Here is a 24,410-nt window from a genome sequence, read left to right on the forward strand (position 1 = left end):
CCAAAAGTCATCATGACTTCAAGTATCAACGAGAAGGAAAACGAAAAGGTTGTTGATAGCAGTCAAACTACCTCAGCTCCTGAGGATGTTGTCGTCAACACTGAAGGTGGCGATGCTGCCACTCCAGGTGAAGAGGGAGAAATCGAGGGTTCCTGGAGCGACTACAAGGTAATTACAGCCAGGTTTCATTCTATCAAGGTCGACTAACACCATTGAAGCGCATTCTCACATATGCCGGGCCTACAGAATACCTCATGCAAGCCATCGCCCTTGTCGCTGCCATAGGTTCAGGTGCTGGTATCGCGCTCCAAAATCTCATCTTTGGACAATTCATCACCATCATCACCGACTTCACTTCTGGAAAATCCGCGCCTAGCAAGTTTCGCAAAGACGTTGCAGATCTAGCGTGAGTATTTATAACTCGAGGTATTTTCGTCAACCTGCTAACGTGCCTTCAAAGACTGTACTTTGTGTACCTCGGTATTGGTCGATTCGTTCTCTCCTACATCTGGAACGTATTCCTAACCTACTCTTCCTACCGAATTGTACGCAACATCCGAAAGGAGTACCTCCGCGCTGCTCTTCGCCAGGAAATTGCATACTATGACTTTGGTACTGGTGGTTCTGTCGCCACTCAGGCTACCTCCAATGGTCGCTTGATCCAAACCGGTATTGCCGAGAAGCTTGGTCTTTTCTTCCAGGGCATTGCTGCTTTCCTCACTGCTTTCATCGTTGCCTTTGTTGTGCAGTGGAAGCTCACTCTCATCTGCCTGTGTATTGCTCCGGCTACCATCATTGTCATGACTGTCGTTGCCACCATGGAGGCTGTTCACGAGATGAAGATCCTGGAGATCCACGGTCAGGCCAATTCGCTCGCAGAGGGAATTCTGGCGAGTGTCCGAACTGTTCATGCCTTTGAGATGCGAGCTAGACTTGTTGACAAGTTCGACAAGCACCTCGAGGAGGCACACACTGTTGGAAAGAAGATCTCAATTCTCTTCGGTCTGATGTTCTCTGCCGATTATACCATTATTTACCTTGGATTCGGTCTAGCTTTCTGGCAGGGTGTCCGCATGCTCGCAAGTGGTGAGATCACCGACTCTGGTGTCATCTTTACAGTTCTTCTCTCTGTTGTTATCGCAGCTGTTCAACTGACCCAGCTCACCCCTTATACCATCGACTTCAGCCGTGCCATGTCCGGAGCAGCCCAACTCTTCACTCTCATCGATCGCGAATCGGCTATTGACCCTCTTTCCAAGACTGGCGAGACACCATCCGAGACTATTGGACACGTAGAGTTGGAAAACATCACCTTTGCCTACCCCACGAGACCAGGCATCAATGTGCTTGACAACTTCTCCCTCAACATTCCTGCTGGTAAGGTCACCGCGCTGGTGGGCCAGTCTGGATCTGGAAAGAGCACCATTGTTGGCCTTATTGAGCGCTGGTACAACCCCAAGTCTGGTACTATCAAACTCGACGGCCGTCCCATTGACAAGCTGAACTTGAACTGGCTACGACGAAACGTTCGCCTGGTCCAACAAGAGCCTGTTCTGTTCGAAGGATCCGTATTCGATAACATCAAGCATGGTCTGGTTGGTACCGAGTGGGAGAATGTACTAGTTGAAGAACAGATGAAGCGAATCGAAGAGGCTGCTAAAATGGCATTTGCTCATAATTTCATCATGGAGCTTCCTGATGGTTATAACACCCAGATCGGACAGCGAGGCGGACTTCTCTCAGGTGGCCAAAAGCAAAGAGTCGCAATCGCCCGTAGCGTTGTGTCCCAACCCAAGGTTCTCCTTCTCGATGAAGCCACCAGTGCTCTTGATCCTCACGCAGAGAGTGTCGTCCAGAAAGCTCTCGACAAAGCAGCCGAAGGCCGTACCACCATCGTCATCGCCCACAAGCTCGCCACCATTCGCAAGGCCGACAACATTGTTGTCATGTCCAAGGGTTCCATTATTGAACAGGGTTCACATGAATCTCTGATTCTTCAGGACGGTGCTTATGCAAACCTCGTCAAGATCCAGAGTCTTGCTGTGGATAATGAGTCAGCGCACTCGGTAACCGAGGAGGAAGAGGAGGCTGTCCCTGAAGCTGAAAAAGAAGACCTTAACATGACCAAGACTGTCACTCAATATGAAACTCACGTCCAGGAACGCCTCGAGGCCGGTAAGGAAATTGGCAACTACGACAACCACAAGCAACTGGGCATCTTCCATGTCGTCTATCGACTCATTGTAGAAAGCCCCGAGGTAGCATGGTCGTACTTCTTCGTTCTTGCGGGATGCCTGGGAGCTGTCGCGGCATTCCCTGGACAAGCTATTCTTCTTGCTCACGTCGTCGATGTGTTTACTCTTACCGGCGATAGGATGAGAGATCGTGGAGACTTCTATGCTAGCATGTTCATCGTCCTTGCTGCCGGTCTTCTCGTGTCATACTTTGTTCTTGGTTATGCCACCAACACTGTCGCTCAGTTTCTTAGCCACAAGCTTCGCAAGCAGAGTTTGCAGGACATGCTTCGACAGGATCTCCAATTTTTCGATCGTGAGGAAAACAGCACTGGTGCTCTTGCTAGTCGCATTGACTCCAACCCTCAGTCTATTCTGGAGTTGATGGGCTTTAACGTTGCCCTCATTCTCATTGCCATTCTCAACTTGGTTGCCTGCAGTCTCATGGCTATCATCCACAGCTGGAAGCTTGGTTTGGTAGTTGTTTGTGCCGGTCTGCCTCCGTTGGTTAGCTCAGGCTACTTCAAGATTCGCCTTGATGCCAAGCTCGACCGGGACACTTCCAAGAGATATTCTACCAGTGCTTCGGTTGCATCTGAGGCCATTACTGCCATCCGAACTGTTTCATCTTTGGCTATTGAAGAGTCTGTTCTGGATAAATATGTCAATGAGCTGAACGGAGCTGTTGCCGGCTCAAAGAACGATCTTTTCAAAATCATGATTTTCTTTGCCCTCACTCAATCGATTGAATATTGGTTCCAGGCTCTTGGTTTCTGGTACGGCTGCCGTCTTCTATCACAGGGCGACATCTCCATGTACAACTTCTTCGTCGCTTTCCTCGGCGTTTTCTACTCAGGCCAGGCCTCTGGTCAGCTTTTCCAGTTCTCGACGAGTATCACCAAGGGAGTCAACGCCGCCAACTATATTTTCTGGCTAAGCCAACTTCAACCTAATGTTCAAGAAACTTCTGAGAACCACGACAACGGCCCCAAGTCAGGAGGTCCTATCGTACTGGACGACGTTCGCTTTTCATACCCACTGCGTCCTCACGCTCCTGTTCTCCGTGGCATTGACCTGAACGTCAAGCCCGGCCAGTTTGTGGCCTTGGTGGGTGCTTCGGGATGTGGAAAGTCAACCATGATTGCCATGCTCGAGCGATTCTACGATCCCTCAAGCGGTACCATCAGCATCGACAACTCTGCTCTTCCCAGCCTCAATCCTCGGCTCTACCGTCGCATCGTTGGTCTCGTTCAGCAGGAGCCAACTCTTTTCCAGGGCACAATACGAGAAAACATTGCTCTGGGTGTTGATGACCCTGAGACTGAAAAGAAGGACCCAGCCACGTCGGTTTCCAACGAGCGAATCGAAGCAGCTCTTCGCGCTGCGAATGCGTGGGATTTCGTCTCGTCATTGCCTGAAGGTGTTGATACACAAGCTGGCTCAAACGGTGCTCAACTATCTGGAGGTCAAAGACAGCGAATCGCCATCGCACGGGCCCTTATTCGCGACCCCAAAGTTCTTCTGCTAGATGAAGCCACTAGCGCTCTCGACACTGAGAGTGAGAAGATCGTGCAGGGCGCTCTTGCAGAAGCAGCTAAGAAGGGCGATCGTATCACAATCGCTGTTGCTCATCGCTTGAGCACAATCAAGGACGCTGATAAGATCTGCGTGTTCCTTGGTGGCAAGATCACGGAGGCAGGGACTCATCAAGAGCTGCTTGCACAGGGTGGACTGTACCGCAAGATGTGTGAAGCACAGGCTCTGGATAGTTAGTGTGTTGTATTGGAAACGAGTAGCAAGTTGGAGTAAAATATTTAGTCTTAATGATAGCATAGATAATACCCTTGAACATTGAATTATTTGAGCAAAACTGGTTACCTGGGTAGGTATGCTGTAGGTTAGGTCCCTTGGATTTGCGACATGGAATTTGAGATTACCATGTCATTTGGTTGGCCCGTCCGCCGAATAAGGAATTTGCCAAGAATACAACCAGGATTGTTATCAGCCGTATCCAGGGCACGACACGGGGTCAAGAAGCACCCGCTATCTACATACAGTCAGCAGATGTTGGTCCAAACTCGGATGGCGAATTGTTCAAGTCTGGATTCCAGTCGTTGATGAGGGTGATTTACAAGGGGCGGATAATCCGCGGATGGTCACGCTGTAGTGATTGTAGGCTCTTTCAGGCCCTCTCAGGCCCTCTCAGGCCCTCCATTCATGTCCAGTGCATGTCCAGTGCAGGGTATGGTTATGGGGATGGTGATACAGAGTAGTTGTCCAGATATTATCGTTCTACGGCATCTTAATGACAGATTCAATTATAACATTGTGAATGATATCCTGCAACTATAAATAGAGATTGGACAAAGCTTCAGACGGTTTATACCCGTTGTAGCTGTCGGAACAGCTCTTCTGCTCCGCCTCTGGATCTAGTCACCATTCGGTAGGTACTAAGGTACCCGATTCCTTCCAGCTCCGTGCCATGAGACGGAGACGGGACGGGGTCTCCATATTTCAAACATGCCAACTTGCACTTGCGATCTGTACTGTACTTCCAGAACGTTTCCCTTCCAACTACAGTGACGCCTCTTTCGTTCCTCGGACAAACATGGCGAACCTCGACTTTTAATTAACAGCAACACCATTCTATTCACTTTTGTTCTTTGTATTACTAAGTACGAGATTTACTACTTATTTTCCCCTGCTACCGAACTGAGCCCCTCTACCCCCCTGAAAGTCGCAAAGCAGTCCAAGCTCCGCGCAGATTAGCTCGGCAGTAGCCCCTTTGTGTTGAACCCGTTCCGCTGACACGATCGCACAAAGTATTCGCTACTGGCATTGAAACTTGGTTCCTCCCTCATCACAAGCCAACGCCTGTATCGGCATCGCCATGGCTTCCGAATTGCCAAAAGCGACAGATCTGGCCACGATGCCAGACGATTCCGATACTAGCACCAGCTCCACCGAGTCTCCCGCGCCTGCGACGTCATCCACAACAACAAAAGACACGCTTGTGCAACCCGACCAGTCCACAACTCAAAATACCCCGTCGCAACATGTCGAGGAATCGCCAGAGCAAGCTGGTGCTTCCAACGCTTGGCTCTCGCAGGAGAACGAAGACGATGGCGCCAATGACTGGCTAGCTTCCGACGATGCAGTCCCCGAACAGACGCAACAAGAGGAGACCCCCAGCGAGGCTATTCCCGAGCAAGTGGATACTAAGCAAGAGGACGCCAAGCAAGCAAACACCGAGAATGTCGACACTAAGAAGGCAGGTGCTGAGCAAGCACATGCCGAGCAACCAGAGACCGAGAAAGCAGACATTGAGCAAGTAGAAACCGAAGCTGTTTCAAAACCCAGAGGACCGGTAGCCCAGCATTCAAGCTCAAGATCGTTTGCTCGTACAGTGTCTCACGAAATCAGCTTTGGTGACGATGACGAGGGTGAATGGACACTGAGTCGCACCGATACCGACCCTTTCAAATTCATGCCTCCCAGCGATAGAACCAACTCTTTCCCTACAGTCCCACCCACTCATTCGACTGCAGAGGTGGATGAACAACACCCTCTTCCCTCTAACCAGGCTATGGATGTGTTGGAAGAAACAGAGAGGGAAGTAGATGAAGAAGAGGAGTTATATCAACAAGAGGAAACTTCACTGGGACTACATACACCGAGAAGAGGCCATTCTTCGTCTATTTCTATCGGTGGAGATTTGAAGAGCCCGGAAGGTCAGGATTCTGATGAAAGATACGAAGAGGGGATCCCATTGATTCCGCATGCTGCTCAAGAAACCAACGAGGAGCCTGTTGCCCAAGAAAACAAGGCTACAAGCGACCCTTTTGAAGAAGAAGGTGACGAGGATGCCGATTTTTTCAGTCAGGTTCAGGGCTCTGAGTTTGTATCTGAGGAGCAGCATGCCCCTGCCTTGGAACGAAAATCCACGATGCAAGTACTGGATTCGATGAATGCAGGCTCTGTTTCGAAGAAGTCGGCGCTTGAGGGGACCCCTGAAGAGGATGAGGAAGAGGAAGAGGACGACTCAGACTCGGATTCAGATGACAGCGAGGACAAGGGTAAAGAGGAAGAAGCAGCATCGGTTGAGCCAACACCTGCTGCATCTGATCTATCCCCCGTCAAGCAAGAAGATATTGCTTCCAAATGGGAACAAGCATTCGCCGATGACGAGGAGGACGATGATTTTCTGCTCGACGACAACGCCGGAGAGGAAAAACAAGTTGATCCTGCTGCGTTCTTTGGAAGTGATGATGAGGGCTTTCTAGAAGATGAAGAGCTAGCTGCGGACCCAGTGCCTGCGCCTGCGCCCGTGCCTTTTCCTACATCACGTCAAGCTTCTGGGTCAAATCCTTACATGCCACAAGCACCGGCCGTTCACCCAGCACCATCACCTTATGCCCCCGTTAGCCAGGTGCCTGGAGTAGCTGCTCCCCCAATTCCCGCATATAATGCTCCAGTGCCTGGTATGACTCCTTTCGGTGCTGCTCCTCAATATGGCCAGCCAGCACCCCCGCGTCCAGATATGCCCAAAGCACAAAGCTTTGCCGACAAGTCAAAAGGAGGGTATCACTCGCCATACGATCTGCCAACTGATCTTGTTACGAACCTGGTGAAGCCCCGCAAGAGGGCAAGCATGCAACAGCTCTCACAAACAGAACAGCTTCATGCTCCCGTCCAACCGCCGCCTAGAAGCGCGAGCGTTGGCATCCCGGCTCCTCCCACCAAACTCACGCCCCCGACTTCTAGTCATGGGCCGCCTGCTCAACAAGCAGGACCCCCGAAGCCTGCGGCTCCCGGTGCTCAGCACAAGGAGAACTTCTTCGAGGAATTGCCCATGACTTCTAGGCCGCGACCAAGCTCACGGACAAGCCAGAGGGCTGCCTCACCTGCCAGAAACGCGCCCCCAGTTCGCGCACCTCATGTCCCTTCACCACTGGCCCCTTCGTTTCCGAACCAGACGGCCCCGCCATCAGCTCCTGCTATGGCCCCTCCTCCCAGCGAGCCTTATGGAGAGCCTTCGATCCAGGCACCTGTCGTTCCAGGAGCTGGTCTTGTTGCGCCTGAAAGGGTCAGCCCATATGCTGCTCTGACCACTTCTGCCAACCACATGCCACAGCCTCCCTCGACCAGCGCTTCTCGATACTCTCCTGCTCCCGGAACAAGTCACACCGCGCCACCAGCTCCTTTGAACAGCCGTTATTCACCGGCACCTCCACCCGTCAAGACCCATGGATCGTACGGAGCCGTGGCAAATTCTGGTCCTGGACCAATGTTGCCGCACCAGCCTAGAACGTCAAGCCCATTGACCCATTCGGAGACTGCTCACTTTGAGCCCAGACTGAGCCGAGTTTCGTCTCTCCCTCCCACTCGAGAGGTGGACGAAGAGGATGAGCAACAGACCCAAACAAGGTCTGTGAGCGCTGCTCTTTCTCCTCCTCCCCAGGAGACTAGATTCAATCCAACATCACCACCCCCTCCCAGCTATGCTGGACAGTTGAATCTGTCACCACCTAAGCAAGCTGGCCCATATGCGCCTCTGGCTGCGTCGACGGCTCACCCTGGCTTCGTGCCTCCTCCTCGAGCCCAAACCCAGTCACCGAGTGCCTCTTTCGGTCATAAGCAGGCCCAAGGATCTTCAGACTCAACGCGCCGCCCTTCGTCTGCCCATTCTCACTCGTATCCCTCTCCGGTAGGCGCAAAGCCAGCGCCTTCACCTTATGCCCCAGTAGCCCCAACAGCTCCTGCCGCTGGTGTCTCGACTGTTCGAACTCGTGGCCAGTCCATCACTATGAATATGATTGCACCCACTGATGGTCGGGAGAACGATGAACTTCAGCGATGGAAAGGCGTGCCCATCATCTCTTGGGGTGTTGGTGGCACTGTTGTGACATCATTCCCAAAGAGTGTTCCCCGATATGGCATGAACCAGGCTGTTCCCATGATCGTGCGCACGCCAGGAGAAGTAAAGGTTCAGAGTGTCAAGGACCTCGAACCCCTTCACGAGCACGTGGCTAAATTCCCCGGTCCTCTGAGGGGCAAGTCCAAGAAGAAGGAGACAATTTCATGGCTTAATGCTGGAATCGAGTTGTTGGAAAAGGATTTGCCCGACGTTTCATTCCATTCTCAGCTTTCCCTCGAGGCAAAGAGGGCCGTTGAACGTTTGTTACTCTGGAAAATTATGCGCATTTTCGTTGAGAATGACGGTATCCTAGAGGGCAATCCTACTGTCGAGGCAGCTGTTCGAGATGTTCTCTCTCCCGGGGAGACCGCACCGGCCGCGGGTGATGATGCTCTCTACCCTGCCGCCAGCAACTTCGCTGCAGGTATTGCCTCTGTTACCTCGATGCAGGCTGACGGCGTTGACGTGTCTACTATGGATCAAGTTCGACATCACCTGTTGAGAGGCGACCGAGATAAGGCTGTGTGGGCCCTTGTTGACAAGCGACTTTGGGGACACGCCATGTTGATCTCACATACTGTCGAGGGGGATCTTTACAAACGTGTGGCCCAAGAATTTGTCCGCAAAGAAGTCAACTACCCTGGCCACGCTAACGAGTCTATGGCCGCTCTCTACAAGATCCTCTCTGGCAACTTTGAGGATTGTGTTGACGAACTCGTTCCTGTACACGCAAGGGCTGGTCTTCAACTTGTGTCTACCGAAGGAGGTTCCGGACCTTCTAAGGACACACTAGATGGACTAGATAAATGGCGCGAGACTCTTTCGCTTGTGCTGAGCAACCGCAGTACCGACGATATTCAGGGGCTCAATGCTCTTGGAAGTCTTCTGTCCAGCTATGGACGAGCTGAAGCTGCCCACATTTGCTTCATCTTTGGTCGCCATTCTTCAATCTTTGGCGGACTGGACGACCCTAACGCAAACTTCGTGCTCATTGGAGCTGACCATCGACAGCAGTCTGACCAGTTCGCTAAAGAGACAGAGGCCCTCCAGCTCAGCGAAGTCTACGAATATGGCTTGTCTCTTGCTGGCGGAGCCCTCGGCACAGCAGGAACACCTCATCTGGCCGCTTACAAGCTCGAGCATGCCATGACTCTTGCCGAATATGGTCACCGAGACAAGGCCATGCAGTATTGTGATGCCATTCTGACAGCTGTGTCCGCCCAGACTAAGCGCTCTCCTTACCATCATCATGTTCTCGAGGCCGCGGTTGAAGACTTTATGTCCAGGCTGAAGTCAGCACCAAAGGAAGAGAGCGGCTCGTGGATGTCGAAGCCAAGCATGAACAAGGTCTCGGACAGCATGTGGAACAGATTTAACAAGTTTGTTGCCGGAGATGATACCGAGGAAAACAGTGGAGCTGCTGGAGATGCGGGACCGTTCACCCGTCCCTCGGGAGAGTTTAGTCGATCACCTTCCGTGTCGAACTTTGACATCTATGGTCAGCAGTCGCCTGGTTTCGGAATGACACCTGCTCAGACGCTTGCGGGTGCTGCTGCGTCATCAAAATATGCACCGGCCAATATGACACCTGTCACTAATCTGAACCCCTACTCTCCTACTTCTCAGTACACACCTGGACGAAGCTCGATGGAACAAACCCCTGCGACGACCTATGGACAAAACCCATATGAGCCCGCCTACCCCGGTGCTGCTTCAGCAAACCAGGGGGGTAGTTACACACCATCGGTTCCTCAGCCTGAGTCAAACGATGCTGGGCTTGGTGGATCAGGCCTTGCTCCTGCTGCCCAAATTACACAAGGATACTCTCCTGCTGGATACCAACCATACGGGATGCCAGTCTCAACACCGATGAGTGGAGACGAGAAGCCTGCTGACTCTTCTGCGCAAGGCTTCCAACCTCTTAGCTACGGTTACGAGCCTCCTCGAATGTCATTCAAATCCTCTGAACAGGCAAGCGAGGAGAACAAGAATGAGGGTAGCAGTGGTGGATACGAGCCTCCTTCTTTCCAGCCTTACGGATACGAGCCACCATCCTATGAGCCCCAGTCTACTGCAGATGATGATGGTGAAGTGCACCAACCAAAGAAGAAGAGTATCATGGATGACGACGATGACGACTTTCCTTCTATGAAACCTGCTGCGAAGTCGAAGACGGACAAGGACCGAGAAAATGAAGAAATGTTCCGCAAGGCTGCCGAAGAGGATGGTAAGTTTGTTTCTTCCAAGCTGATATGGTATATCACTAACAAAATAAACAGCCAAGCGTGCAGCTGCCCAGCAGTCGTCCAAGAAGGGATGGGGTTTCGGCGGATGGTTTGGAAGTAGCAAAAAGGCCGCTGCTCTCGAGCCGTCCTCATCTGGCGAATCTTCACCAGGCAAGCCCATTCGTGCCAAACTGGGTGAGGCCAGCAGCTTTGTCTACGACCCTGATCTCAAACGATGGGTCAACAAGAAGCCTGGCGCTGAAAACACACCAGCCAAGACTGCTACACCTCCTCCCCCCAGGGCCGGTCCTCGCTCCGTGTCTGGAACTCCTCCCCCACCTGCAGGCACTCCACCTCCACCTTTGGTCTCGAGCAACAGCGCGCCGCCGCCGCTCATGCCTCCAAAGTTGCGCGCTGGTACGCCTGAGTTGTCGAAGCAAGCGTCTACAGAAAGCCTCGGCTTGGCACCACCTGTTATGATGCGATCAGTTTCCAACACCAGCAATGCCAGCGCACCGCCTAGTCGACCAACCACAAGCATGAGCAATGCTAGCAGCATTGATGATTTGCTTAGCGTGGCACCTCGCAAGGCTGGTGACAAGAAGAAGCCCCGAAAGGGTCGCTATGTTGACGTTATGGCCAAATAGACGAATGTGAGATGTCTCTTCGTTTGGATTCGAATTACCAGATCCATTCTAGGCGTTCTTGTGGGGATTCGTGCTAGAAACGAATCGGGATGTATTAATAATAGATTACTATCTTGTTTTTTTGTGATTTGGCGAGTAGTGGGATCGAAGAAGCGTTGGCCTGGGGCTATAATAAGCGTTTGTACACAAGATATTGGTGTGGAGGTCAAGTTATAATGCATTGGATTAGCAGAAGCATAGAAGCAGCGATATTACCGTCGAGATATGATTATGACTCGAATGGATTTCAGTGCAGAACGATAATACGATAAAGAATGCCTGCATGAAGTACTCGACCAACATGTATATTGAACCATGATTTTGCAGATGTCTATTATTGTGTCCCTAACTCCACAAGTCCAACGCCGAGATATCGTAACGAGATTCTATCTGTGTTCTATACGCTGTATGACTGCACATAATACTGATACTAATTAGTATGGTCTATCGAAACTTGATAGGGCAAAAAATGGACTCACCGTCACCACAGAATCATCGGCTGTGGCATCGTCGTATTGCGGTACGTAGACGTAAAGGATCAGAGCATGGTCATCCGCAAAACAAGCAATTACCCGGCCTTCTAAACGGCCAACACTCAAGACACGACTCCAATCCTTGCCATCCACACGAACTGTCGCCCAGCGTTCGGGACCGTCTTCTCGGAATTTTGCACTCGGATGTTCTTCGACGGGGCAGTCGAGCTGTGCCGGATCTAGCTCCGGGTTCTCGAGGTTGGACCACACGCTACATATATCGGTTGTTTCAGTAGCGATTCGCAGCCGCAAGCCGCCGTGCATATTGGCGCTGATTTCAAGCTTGGGTGATTTGCTGTTGTTGTTTGAGCTGGAGTTGGAGGTTATGGCGAGCTTGGTAAAGCGATCCGAAATAGCCTTGAGCTGAAGGAGTGGTGGTAATTGGATGTGGACATCTGGTTCGCGCACTCGTGGCTGCATGATGGTCTCGACGGTCTCTGGATGAAGAACCCGTACGGGTATATCTTGCGTGATGATCTTTTCATGCTCTCGCCGTAAATTAGTCTCGAGGTGTTCGGGCTGAAACATCTCATCATCGTCAAAAGGGTCATCGCCGCCGGCGGTGCCTGAAGGTTTCGCTGCCCCAGGCGGGTTGTTGGCTGATGTGGTTGTCGTGATTGTCATGGAAAGAACTGGCAAACCATCCTTCTTTGTAAGGCGCAAGGAAGCAGACATGCTGTTGAGCGCTGACTTGAGGGCGCGCTGTAGAGGCTGAAGGGGAAGCTCTAGGTTAATTGTGTTGCCTGCCTCTGCGGATTGAATGTGGTAGCCATCAAAGATGAAGTCCATGGCGAGTGAGCTCAACGTTTGTCAGCGATGAAGTCATGGACACGGAAGAGAAGACATACGCCCATACTTGAGATCCCATATCTGGGATGACTGTGAATCGCGCCGTGTCATCGCTGAGGCGCAACCAGGCGATCTTCTCGAGAGAGCCAAGTGCAGCTACAAGCTCTAGAGATTCACGGTTAGTAAGTGTCAATGAAAACAGTCAGAATGACGCAGAAACAGATATCTGCAAGGAAAGAGAACTCACTGGCAAATGTGCGGATATTCTTCAATTCTGTTCGAAAGCGCATTATGATTGGAAATCGTGGCGGTCTAATGAAGAAAGGGAAAGGATCCAAGACAGTTTTGTTGGATGGGAAGTGGTGATGTCGAGGTTGATGGTCGTAGATTTTGTGGGGCGGGAAACAGGCAGTTGGAGTTCACTGGAAGAGGTGATATCAGAACCATTACGTTCTGGTTCTTAAATGACCTACACAGACAATTCGAGAGATATCCAGTAAATAAATGCTAAGAATTGTTGTTTCAAGTATCATTTCATGTCGGCCATCTCGTTGTATATCCATTTTGAACTGACACTGTTCTTTGACTTACACGTTGGCACGTAACTAAAAACTTGTCAAAGAAATGAGGATCTACGAGACTCTATGATACAAGAACGATAGTCATAGAAGCTATCTAGAGGACTTGGTGTACTTGGGCCGGTGCTTGTTGAATGGTGGCAAGTCATAGCCCGAACTATATCTGCTCCTCAAGGGTTTCGTGTTCAGAGTCAAGGAGGGAACAGAAAGGCTGACCTCTCAGCTCTGGGATGCAAACCAAAATAACCAGAGACTATGCTCTCAACTAGAATAAATTAGCCTATCAGTTTTATCTATTATGATTCTAGAATTTAAGCTCGCTGATACTCCGAGGAGAGCAAAGATGAGACGGCAATGATAACGACGAGGTCTATGTCCCGAGCGTCTGCCTCAGCAATCGACAAGTAATCAACATTGTATGATTACAAATAAAGGAACCTCACTTGATGACATGAACAATGGACTGAGAGGAGTCACAGGCAAGCCGGCTGCAGCCTCTCCTAGCTATTGGATTCTCTCCCCTTAATCGAAGAAAAAGACCAACTCAGAAACCCAGCAAGGTTCAGAAAGAGGACGTCAAGGAAGAAGAATACTTGCCCGCAGGCCAAAGCCTTGCCTATACACAAGTCGATGGAGTAAGTATCATGGTCTTGTTCGTTTCTTGTGTCTGAGGTCTGAACATTTCGTCTCTTGGGACTAAACAATTTCTCTTATTGCCTGCTTAACCAGTACCTACATACCGCTCAAACCATGTCGCTGAAAAAAATACGCATCCTAATGATGGTTCTGTTAACCCTGAACATTCAACCCGACTCAAAACACTGGTTCTAACGCTGGGTAGAATCCCCAGTAGAATCCTCATCAGTGTCCGCTTTGCCTTCCTTTTTGTCTCTAGACATAACAACATCCCACATGTGTCTGGCTGCGTCAGATTTGCCTCTGAGGAACCGCTTTTGCTTAAACATGTGATGTGCGAGCTTGTTTTTTGATCCCTTCATCTCCAAACACACCGCATGGTACAAGTGATTCAGATTGCTCCTTTCCGTATCATCAATCCGATTGGAATGTTTTTCCTGATCCGCTGCTAATTTCACCGCTTTCGGGGTTTTGCAGAATTCGCAATTGGACGGCAGTCGCTGAAGATACGTCCCTGCATCGAACCACACTACACCAGGTCTTTGCAGCGTTGGAATGGTAAAGTGTTGACATTCGTGCATGATAGGTTGACAGTTTCCCATGGGACACCGGTAGGGAGCCCGGGGATTGTGATCCGCTCTGGCAGTTTTCAAGTATCTCTTTAGGCATGATAGCCCAAAGTGGTGGCCGCAAGGAAGGAATGCCCGAACTTCTGATCTCCTCCATGCTGAAAATTGACCGCGTTGAGTTGTATCGCAGTATTGTCTGGCGCACATGACACAATAAATGCCAAGTTGTCCGAGCTGTGAGTACTCGACACTGCGGTGAGGCAGATTCCTGTCGATTTCGTCTATCGGTAGTGTACCCTCCCTCGAATCAGTGGGAAGTTTTGCCCCTGCTGAAGAAGCTGGCACTTCAGTCCGAGTCCTTTCAAGCGGCAGTAAGACCGGCGTGTTGAAGGGGGTCCTATGAGGCGGTGTCGGCAGGAAGGGCCGATCGTGGTTCGTGTCCTTTCCTCGCCGTATAATGGATAATGAAGGTGATCCCATGGTGTGCTTTTTAACTTGATGCTGCTCATGACGGCAAAGAGTAAAACGATAGAGATGTGGGTGGATATCTTGTGCTTTTGTGTGTATGAGAGAGAGTTGAAGAGTAGAAAAAAGTCGTCGTCTGCTGGTGCTGGATCAAGTGCAAGCAGACTTGAAGAAGCAAGTGCAACAGTACGATACCTTCCTATCTGGAAGAGGTAGGCTACTGGGTAGCAGAAAAGTTGACCTCCTTATTCTTAGCTTATAAAAATAAATAGCCTAAAGAGCATAGTCTAAGTAGCATAAGCTGATCTACTAATTTCGTCTCTTATGCTTCCAGCGGCCAATTTTTCTGATACCCTGAGGGTAGGTAGGTACCTGTAGTGATGGAAAGACCCTGATACTGACTCTGTCAACTTAGGTAGGCATGGCCTTCTACCAACTTAGATAGGTAGGTAGGTACCTAGCTTTAGAAGGGACTTCCTTCTTCTTGAGTCTTTGGAGAGGGAATCCAATACCTGCTGCAGGTGCCATCTAGGAAGCCTCCTCAAGCGGATGACAACACAACCTCTCGCCGACAGCCTTGGACCGCAAATTGGCTTAATATTTGGTCCTTTTGTCACTTTAGACCTGCCCCTGTGCTGTCATTGGTTTTTGTGTCCCAACCTATACAGGGAGTCTTTTTTTCTTCAAATCCCAGTGTAACAAAGCGAGGCAGCCGCATGCTTTCTAAGGTATATGTTAGATATACTGAAATCCGTAATCATTCAAGCACGTGCAGCAGCCTCGACACCTTTAACTCGTTATCCAGGCACATTGAAATCTTCATCCTGTGTAGATCAGTTATGGTATTAAAGTATCAAAGAACCGCCTCATGCTGCTATTAGGTCGGAGTCAAGGATTCTAGCGGGTATGGACAGCGGTTTCTTGCTTGCAATCAACTGCCTTCAAAAAGGATACAATGGTTTGTGTTATTATGATCTGAAATTGTTCCTTGCTAAACGGTCTGGTTCATCGTCACTATCGTCTCTAAATCCCTCTTCAAGACTATACTCGGGTTAGCAATGCTCATGATATATAAAAAAAAACGACATGTTCTTCTTGTGGCCGCTTACTCTCTGCTCAACCGCCTGGCATTGTCTGGCCGGGCCGCACGGGTATCTGCCTCCATCTGACGCCAGGTAGCCTCGTCGACGTTTCCAAGTTCTTCTCCATCATCACCTATTCCGTCATCAGAACCGTCATCAGATGCGAACGCGACGTCGCGGTTGGAGCGCCACGCAGCTACCCGGGCCGTTATGCGCTCGCGCAAGGACGACGTATGGGACGATAACGTGTCGAGGGGAAGGTATTGGCTATAGCGGGCGTACCGACGCCATAATGGAATAAGAACGTATGTGAGCAGAATGAAGAGAAGCAACGAGATGACGGCGGGAACAATGAGCGTCTAATTGCGATCAGGTGTTAGTATCGTACCGCCACGAACGCCAAGAATAATGGTCAAGTTGTCATGATGAATGCATACCTTGATGACCGACATTGTCGCGCCCATGTTCTATCTCTCAAGGACTGAAGGGGACGAGCCTAGAGCTTGTTTCAGCGTAGAATGCAAGTTTCGAGGGTGCAGCGGATGCCATGAGGTTCGAGATCCGACGTTGCCTCGAGGTTACGACAGGATAGTAGAGGCTGTAGGCAGCCCTGGAAACGTGGCTGAAGCCACAAGCACAAAGGGCCCAGCGGGAGGTGACGACGCCGAAGATCCCGCTAAAAGGGGTCGACCAACGGAAGGGTTTAGACTTGCAAGGGGGTTAAAAGTGCCAATATCAACGTCAAAGATTGACGAGCGATTGATGTCCCCAGTTCATTATTGAGAATAAAGTATCTACATAAAGTAATGGAACTTGAAATTGCATTCTAGCTGAAGCTTCCTGCTCATCAAGGCAATTGACATCATGATCACCCACATAATATCTGTATTATTCGCATTGATGCATTATCTCAATCCATGATCGGTAAATTTCCATAGCACGCCATTCAGTTGAGCGGGTCATGTAGCATCTACCTTGGTACGGATACAAAGTAATTGATACCTCGTATCATCAGCCTTTTCTATCAAGCTAGACACGTCATGGATACGAGCGAGATATATCCTAAGATTATAGCACAGCCTTCGGGTTGCAGAAAGCTTTAATATACTTACACACGGGACAAGATAATCTGCCTTCCATACTATGTTTGACATGGTCTTTGGCTAGAGTGCCTACTAATTTATTTCCCGTATCCTAATCTTGGGTCCTAAGTGTTTCGCTATACCCCTGGTCTACTAAAGTACAGAGTATTCTCTCCTAACAACTTATGCTCATCAACTCTGTATCAGATTGTTCTTAGCTTACAGAAAGATGGCTGAGCCGTTATACGTTATTCTTGGTAGAGGCAATGACTTATGGATTGAGGCTCACGATGTCTAAAAGTCCAAGTACGACAGCCGGCAGTTGAAATCGAATGGAATGAGTCGAATTGAGGCCCTGAGACAACCGACCTCGCTTAAGAATCAAGGATGGAGAAGAGAGATCTATGTCTCGTCTCAAAATAGTGGACGGATACGGACGGACCCCGAGACAAAGGAGAAGAGCTGCACGCGGTTCAAGGGATAGTTGAGACAGTTGAGAGAATTCCATGCATGTGCATGTGTATAATGTGGGGATTACAGCTTAAAGATGCTTTCGTGGAAGCCAGGCAAATGTGCAACAACTGTAACCACCTCATGAGCTCAAGTGTGACATGAAGATCATGGCCAGATACATCATAGCTAGCTGGTTGCATGAACTATTCCCAGGCACACCATCAACTTGGCACTCGTAAGGATGTATGGTTAGTACTCCTGTGACGTGCTGCATGTTGGTGCGAGGGTTTGTTGTAACTCAAAGATCTTGCAGCGCTATCAGTGCGATTGATTATACATTGACAGTCCCAGTTTCCTGGAAGCTGCCAAGTTGTCGTGAACACGTTTCTGTATCCTTCTTATCTTTGATAACGCTAGAAATGATCTGAAATATTCTACAACCAAATGTAGGTTGACAGTGTCTACGCGTCTTTAATCTAGAAAGCCCACTTCCCCTGATAGGTCCCTTGATTCTTGGAACAAAAAAGCTACCCGCCTGTGAACGGGTTGCTGCTAAAAAGCGTCCATCCCACGAGGTCGGGCCAGCGCCCAGTCACAGCGCTTTTTAGGGGTGTCAATCATGGACCTACCTCAGCTTGGGTGAACTCCATCCACTTATGATGCCCAATGATAGGCACTGACTGACTAGGTATGTGGTCAATCTTGGCTGATGAGCGATATTTTAATTATACCAAACGAATGTATACGAACCATCGATTTCAACACCTTGACTTGTGTACACTGCTAGGGCTTTAGGTTGGGATGTCTCTGAATTAGTAGCTGCTCAATTTCAGAAGGATCCATGATTCTCGATGCCCGCCCGTACGCTACCCGTGCTACTAGGTACCCCTTGGCGCTCACAGCGCTGAAATCGCTCTTAGCTTAGCTTCCTTAGGTGCCTACCCGACCTCTAAGCGGCGGCTAAGCAATACTGGATCCATCATCCCCATAGACACTCGAGCCAATCCGCATTCGTCTTGCCCGTGACCCTCGGTTTGGCTTGAGCAGCTACAAGATCCCTGACGATAGAGAAAGGATCCAATCCAACCAGATCATCCCCGTCTTTTGGACACCCAACTGACTTGAATGATTAGGTCGGATCCAACACTTTACTTTACTGCTACGCTACGCTCCTTTATGCACACCACCTTGAGTTAATTCGGTTTGCAGTTCGATTCGTTTCATTCTGGCACCACTCCTTCAAGCAGCGGCATCATCCGGTCAAGCTTAGGCCTTTTCTTTGTCTTTTTACCTTACCTTTTTACCTTTACCCCCCCTTCCAGTTCCTTATACTGCAGTATCTACATACATTTCCTTTCTGTCAAAAAGCAACTCCCGGTGATCAAGGTTTCAAGCCCGCCCACAACGCTCACGCCGCTTCGATTTGGAGATCCTCCGCACCCCGAATAGTCTCCCAGCGTTTCATTCAACGTCGAATACTGTGCCCCAAATGAAGCGAGCGGCCCAGGGCCAGCAGCACATCGCCAACTTCACGTGTTCCAACTCGTAACCGTTGGTTGACGAGCACGAGCACGAGCACGAGTCCTCGACCTCGATTCCTTCTTTTTTTCTTTTACTAGTAACACATCAGCTCGAAACCGACATTACTTTCGAAATACGATTCGCAACCTAAATACTCCGCTCGACGACTGTCGCGGACACGACGTCGCAGTCGCCATGTCTGACAAAACTAGACAGTCCTCTGGCGGCCGGTCTCTCTTCTCGCGAAGTAAGCACAAGGAGAAACGTTTAAATGAGGACTTGAGATACCCCGCAGACGATGCAGCCAGCTTTCGGTCCTCGCGTCACAAGCGAGAGTCGTCTGCTATTTCGTTTGACGGTCGCCCAGAGTCCTCCGACGGCGGTATCAACCAGATGGCCGGGGTTATAACTTCGATCCCATACGACACTATCGGAGGCGGGTCACGCTCTCCAGTTCCTGTCGAATACTTGCCCAAGGGCGAGCAGATGCCGGTGCGCCGAGGAGAACCTCTTCCACACCACCTCAATCAAAATGGCCAAGACTATCACCAATATCCAAGCTGGGACGGGTCAGGCCAATCTGGGGCCCGTTCTCCAGGGCGCCAGCCTGCTGGTTTCGGTTATCCCAATGCAAATGTTACCATGGCTTCGACAGGACGCCAGACTCAATATCAGCAATGGGGCCCTGCCAGGGGCAGTTCGTCTCATTCAAATAATGCCCCTAACCCCCGATACGACTCATTAATGTCATCCACTGCTCGAGGCTCAGCAGACAACTTGAGCATACAGTCAGGTAATTCGCGCCGCGCTCATACTATGATATCTCGCTCACCAAGAACAGCAATGCCAAGTGCGTCTTCTCAAAGCTCCTATGCTGCTTCGCAGTACTCAAATCGCGATTCCCACCGATTCACCAAATTTCCCTCAGGCCCTCCTCCAGGACAAAGCGACCCTCAGGGTGGTTTCTATTTCCCGAAACCCGATGACGATAATGTGGTCGAGCAGATGTTTCTGCAGCTGATGCAGAAGCGAGGATGGCACAACCTCCCTGAGCAAGCCAGGAGACAGATGATGGCCTACCCGGCCCAAAAGAAGTGGACGTTGCTCTATCAAGATCGACTCACCGAGTGGCAGGGCGAGCAAAAGCGCCGACAAACAGCACGACCGACACAGTATACTGCGACCCCCGATATCACGACTTATTCCGACGAGGAAGGCACTCCAGAATGGTATGTCCGACGAGTTATGGAGGACCGACTTGACACAAAGGGCATGGGAAGTTTGGAGGTAAACCTAAGGACTCAGCAGATTGGTTGGGTGAAGAGATTTGTCGAGTGTCAGGGACAGGTCGCCTTGATGACCTTGCTACTTAAGATCAACCGCAAGACGGCACAGGGACCTGCCCAAGACAGTGGCCGCATCGACAGAGGCCTCGATCGCGAGTACGACATCATCAAGTGTGTAAAGGCATTGATGAACAACAAATTTGGTGCCGATGATGCCTTGATACACCAGAAAGTCATGGTGGCACTCGCCAGCTCACTCATTTCTCCTCGACTCACCACGCGGAAGCTTGTCAGCGAAATCATCACCTTCTTGTGTACATGGGGAGAGAATTCCGAAGGTCACTTGAAGGTTATTCAAGCTCTCGATGAAGTCAAAGTAGCATCAGGAGAAAATGGGCGATTTGATGCTTGGATGCGCCTGGTCGAGGTTACCATCGATGGCAGGGGCAAGATGGGAAGTTTGGTCGGCGCCAGTGAAGAGTTGAGGACTGGTGGTATTGGAATGGAGAACCTGCTTATGGAATATGCTGTCGCGACCCTCATGCTTGTCAACATGATAATCGATTCGCCCGAGAGAGACCTGGAGTTGAGGATACACATTCGAGCTCAGTTTACAGCATGTGGCATCAAGCGAATCTTGACGAAGATGGAGGAGTTCCAATACGAACTCCTGGACAAGCAGATCGAGCGATTCCGAACCAATGAGGCCATCGACTATGAAGATATGTTGGAAAGGGAAAACAGCAGCATCAAGGACGACGTAGAGGGTGAAGTCAAGGATCTCACTGATCCCGTTCAAATCGCGGATGCTATTCAGCAGCGCCTTCAGGGTACCAAGACCCAGGATTACTTCATTTCAGCTCTGCAGCATCTTATGCTCATCCGTGCCAACGATGGCGAAGAGCGGCTACGCATGTTCCAGCTGGTCGATTCAATGCTGAGCTACGTCGCTATGGATAGGCGATTGCCGAACATGGATCTTAAGCAGAGTCTCAATTTCACAGTCCAAAGTCTGTTAGACAAGCTGCATACAGATTCGGAAGCTAGACAGGCACAGGATGAAGCCCTCGAATCGCGACAGATCGCCGAAGCCGCTATGGCGGAGCGCGATGAGGTGAAGGCTCAGCTGGAGTTAGGTGCCGATGGATTAGTTGCCAAGTTGCAGAGGCAACTAGAGGAGCAAGCTAGGTTTATCGATGCTCAAAGGAGACAGGCAGATGGACTCAAGGCCGAGTTGGATAGCATGCAGACTATGCGAGCTAAGGAAGCACAGCGGTATGAGCTTGAGACAAGAGAGCTGTACTTGATGCTCCGAGACGCTCAGGATGTTGCAGCTTCCAAAGCTATCAAGAGTGCAAATGTCGCCGCCAGCAAGACTGCACCTCCCGAGGACCCTGCTCGCATGCAAGGTATTCTGGACCGCAACCGTCTCATGGAGCGGCTGCAGATGCAGATCGAGCGACAAAAGACCCAATACAAGCTTGAGGGACGTGTGTGGGGAGATGCTGTCGGACCCTCAGATCGTCTTCGAGCTCTTCGTGAGGAGATGGATGACAGACCCGGAACACCCCCTGGTGGCGGAACGCCTCCCCGAGACTTCACAAACAGTGTATTGGGCAGCATCAACCGCAACACGAAGATCCCCCGCAAGCCTCTCAAGAGACGTTCTGATGGCGAAGTGATCGAAGAGGACGATGAGACCGAGGGCGAGGATGGCGTTGTCTACGAGAAGCCCAGAATCGTCGAGATGAAGCGACCAACGATTGACGCTAAGCAACAAGCTGGTCTGCTCGGTGAGATCGGCTCCAAGGTTAAGAAGTATGATGGTAGCGACTCTGAGGATGACACAACCGGTCCTTCACACCCCAGTATGGAGACTTCGTCGCCCATTACTCCCCCAGGCGATGGCGAAACACCTAAGATCGAGGTCACTGCTGCTGGCGCTGCTCCTCCCCCTCCCCCTCCCCCTCCGCCGCCTCCTCCACCACCTATGCCTGGCCAGCTCTCCGGAGTCCCACCTCCACCTCCTCCACCTCCGCCTCCCCCAATGCCCGGCCAAATCCCTGGCGGACCTCCACCACCTCCACCACCTCCCCCCATGCCAGGTATGCTTGGTGGACCTCCTCCGCCTCCCCCGCCTCCCCCAATGCCTGGTGTTGGAGGTATGCCGCCGCCTCCTCCTCCTCCAATGCCTGGTGGTGCTATGTCTGGGCACTATTTGTCTCGACAACCCGCTTTTGGGGCCACTCCAGGCATTGGCTTGCCTGTTGTCCGTCCCAAGAAGAAGCTCAAAGCTTTGCATTGGGAGAAGGTCGATGCCCCTGAGACCAGTCACTGGGCGGCACACACCCCCTCTGCTGAGGCTCGAGAGGAGAAGTATCAGGAGCTCAGCAAGAAAGGTATTCTTGACGAGGTTGAGAAGTTATTTATGGCAAAGGAGATCAAGAAGATTGGTATGGGAGGCTCCTCTAAGAAGGACGACAAGAAGCAAATCATTTCTTCTGATCTCCGTAAAGCTTATGGTAAGTTGATTGCTGTTTGGTTGACATGGGGCTTGGTGCTAACAATATATAGAAATCGCTTTTGCCAAGTTTTCGCAGCACTCTGTTGAGAAGGTTGTTCAGTCAATCATCCAATGTGATTCAGAAATTTTGGATAATGTTGTTGTGATGGACTTCCTGCAGAAGGACGATTTGTGCAACATCCCTGACAACACAAGTAAACAAATGGCGCCATACAGCAAGGACTGGACAGGCCCCGAGGCCAAGTCTCAGACCCGTGAGCTCGACCCCACTGAGCTCACCCGTCAAGATCAGCTTTACCTCTACACGGCCTTTGAGCTGCACCACTACTGGAAGAGTCGAATGAGAGCACTTGCTCTCACCAGAAGCTTCGAGCAAGAGTACGAAGAGATCAACGACAAGATCAGACAAGTTGTTACAGTGTCTGAGTCGCTACGTGATTCCGTTTCATTGATGAATGTTCTTGGTCTTATTTTGGATATTGGTAATTACATGAACGACGCGAACAAGCAAGCACGTGGTTTCAAGCTCAGTTCCTTGGCAAGATTGGGTATGGTAAAGGACGACAAGAACGAGTCAACACTGGCCGATCTCGTGGAGCGTATCGTCCGAAACCAATACCCCGAGTGGGAGACCTTCGCTGATGATATCAACGGCGTTATGACTGTGCAAAAGATCAATATCGAGCAACTGCAGGCGGATGCAAAGAGGTACATCGATAATATTCGAAACATTCAGATGTCCCTGGATTCAGGTAACCTGAGCGATCCCAAGAAGTTCCATCCCCAGGACCGAGTCAGCCAAGTCGTCCAACGCATTATGAAGGACGCCAGACGGAAATCTGAACAGATGGAGCTGTACCTGGAAGAGATGATGAGGACATACAAGGACATTATGGTATTCTATGGTGAAGATCCTGCCGATGATGGAGCCCGCCGGGATTTCTTCGCCAAGTTGGCGCTCTTTGTGGGCGAGTGGAAGAAGTCTCGTGACAAGAACGTACAGGTTGAGGAGACAAGGAGACGTAACGAGGCATCAATGAAGCGAAAGCATACGGCGCAGCTCAAGCTTACCAGCAACAGCGCCGAAGCTGGACCTATATCTCCTTCCAACACTGGTGCAATGGATTCCCTATTGGAGAAACTGCGTGCGGCTGCGCCCCAAGCTCGGGATCAGAGAGACCGAAGAAGGCGAGCGCGACTCAAGGATCGTCACCAGGTGCGTGTTGCTTCTGGACAAAAGATCCCAGACATCGACGAGATCCCAGAGGCAGAGGCAACTATCAAGGCTGCAGAAGCACCAAGCGAAGACGACTCGACCGTACTAAGCCCTGGTCTGTCATCACCTCGCTCAGGTGGGGATGATCTAGCAGACAGGGCGGCTGCTTTGTTGCAAGGCATGCGCAGTGGTGATGGCGCAGATGACGAGAATCCTGAGCGGAGGGAAACGCTTCGCAAGGCTAGACGGCAGACAGCGGAGGAAGAGAGAAGATTAAGGAGGCGGCGGAGGGATAGGACGGCAACGAGCCAGTCAGAAGAGAACGCAGAGGAGCACAAAGAAGAGCCTAGACCAGAGTCCAAGGGCGGAGAAGACGAGGCAGCGAAAGAGCAACACAGTGAAGCTGAACCTCCTACAGAGGACGATGTACCAACGCCCAAGGCAGATGCTGCAGGTGATGGTGCGGTAGAGGAAGATCATGGAGAAAAGGCATGAGGATGAGATGGACGGACGGACGGACGGATGGACGGTGTTTGTCATTCGATGCATACCAATGGTGTTGGGAACTGTTTAGGAGGGAGATGGAAAGGGGATACCGCGTTTGTATGTAGTCC

The 24,410-nt window shown here is 50.7% G+C and overlaps 5 protein-coding genes across 5 annotated transcripts, besides 2 other annotated features; 3 read left to right on the forward strand and 2 right to left on the reverse strand.

Annotated features, from left to right (window-relative positions):
• Positions 1 to 12: 12 nt before the first annotated feature.
• Positions 13 to 4,007, forward strand: FPSE_07280 (uncharacterized protein; the record flags this gene model as incomplete). Its single annotated transcript, XM_009260398.1, has 3 exons — positions 13 to 168; positions 219 to 406; positions 461 to 4,007. The coding sequence occupies 3 exons, from the start codon at positions 13 to 15 to the stop codon at positions 4,005 to 4,007; spliced, it is 3,891 nt and encodes a 1,296-aa protein (XP_009258673.1).
• A 1,117-nt stretch (positions 4,008 to 5,124) lies between these two features.
• FPSE_07279 (uncharacterized protein) lies at positions 5,125 to 11,023 on the forward strand (the record flags this gene model as incomplete). Its single annotated transcript, XM_009260397.1, has 2 exons — positions 5,125 to 10,378; positions 10,431 to 11,023. 2 exons carry the CDS (start codon positions 5,125 to 5,127, stop codon positions 11,021 to 11,023), a joined length of 5,847 nt encoding a protein of 1,948 aa, XP_009258672.1.
• Positions 11,024 to 11,459: 436 nt separating this feature from the next.
• On the reverse strand, positions 11,460 to 12,674 carry FPSE_07278 (uncharacterized protein; the record flags this gene model as incomplete). Its single annotated transcript, XM_009260396.1, has 4 exons — positions 11,460 to 11,486; positions 11,542 to 12,394; positions 12,444 to 12,549; positions 12,632 to 12,674. The coding sequence occupies 4 exons, from the start codon at positions 12,672 to 12,674 to the stop codon at positions 11,460 to 11,462; spliced, it is 1,029 nt and encodes a 342-aa protein (XP_009258671.1).
• A 2,926-nt stretch (positions 12,675 to 15,600) lies between these two features.
• On the reverse strand, positions 15,601 to 16,178 carry FPSE_07277 (uncharacterized protein; the record flags this gene model as incomplete). The annotated part of the gene is made up of 3 exons (XM_009260395.1): positions 15,601 to 15,673; positions 15,742 to 16,073; positions 16,152 to 16,178. The coding sequence occupies 3 exons, from the start codon at positions 16,176 to 16,178 to the stop codon at positions 15,601 to 15,603; spliced, it is 432 nt and encodes a 143-aa protein (XP_009258670.1).
• Positions 16,179 to 18,965: 2,787 nt separating this feature from the next.
• On the forward strand, positions 18,966 to 24,291 carry FPSE_07276 (uncharacterized protein; the record flags this gene model as incomplete). Its single annotated transcript, XM_009260394.1, has 2 exons — positions 18,966 to 22,578; positions 22,631 to 24,291. 2 exons carry the CDS (start codon positions 18,966 to 18,968, stop codon positions 24,289 to 24,291), a joined length of 5,274 nt encoding a protein of 1,757 aa, XP_009258669.1.
• Positions 22,005 to 22,039: a microsatellite.
• Positions 24,292 to 24,297: 6 nt separating the features above from the next.
• Positions 24,298 to 24,326: a microsatellite.
• Between the last annotated feature and the right edge of the window lie 84 nt (positions 24,327 to 24,410).

This window comes from Fusarium pseudograminearum, chromosome 3 (genome assembly GCF_000303195.2).
Source record: "Fusarium pseudograminearum CS3096 chromosome 3, whole genome shotgun sequence".
Taxonomy (NCBI): Eukaryota; Fungi; Ascomycota; class Sordariomycetes; order Hypocreales; family Nectriaceae; genus Fusarium; species Fusarium pseudograminearum.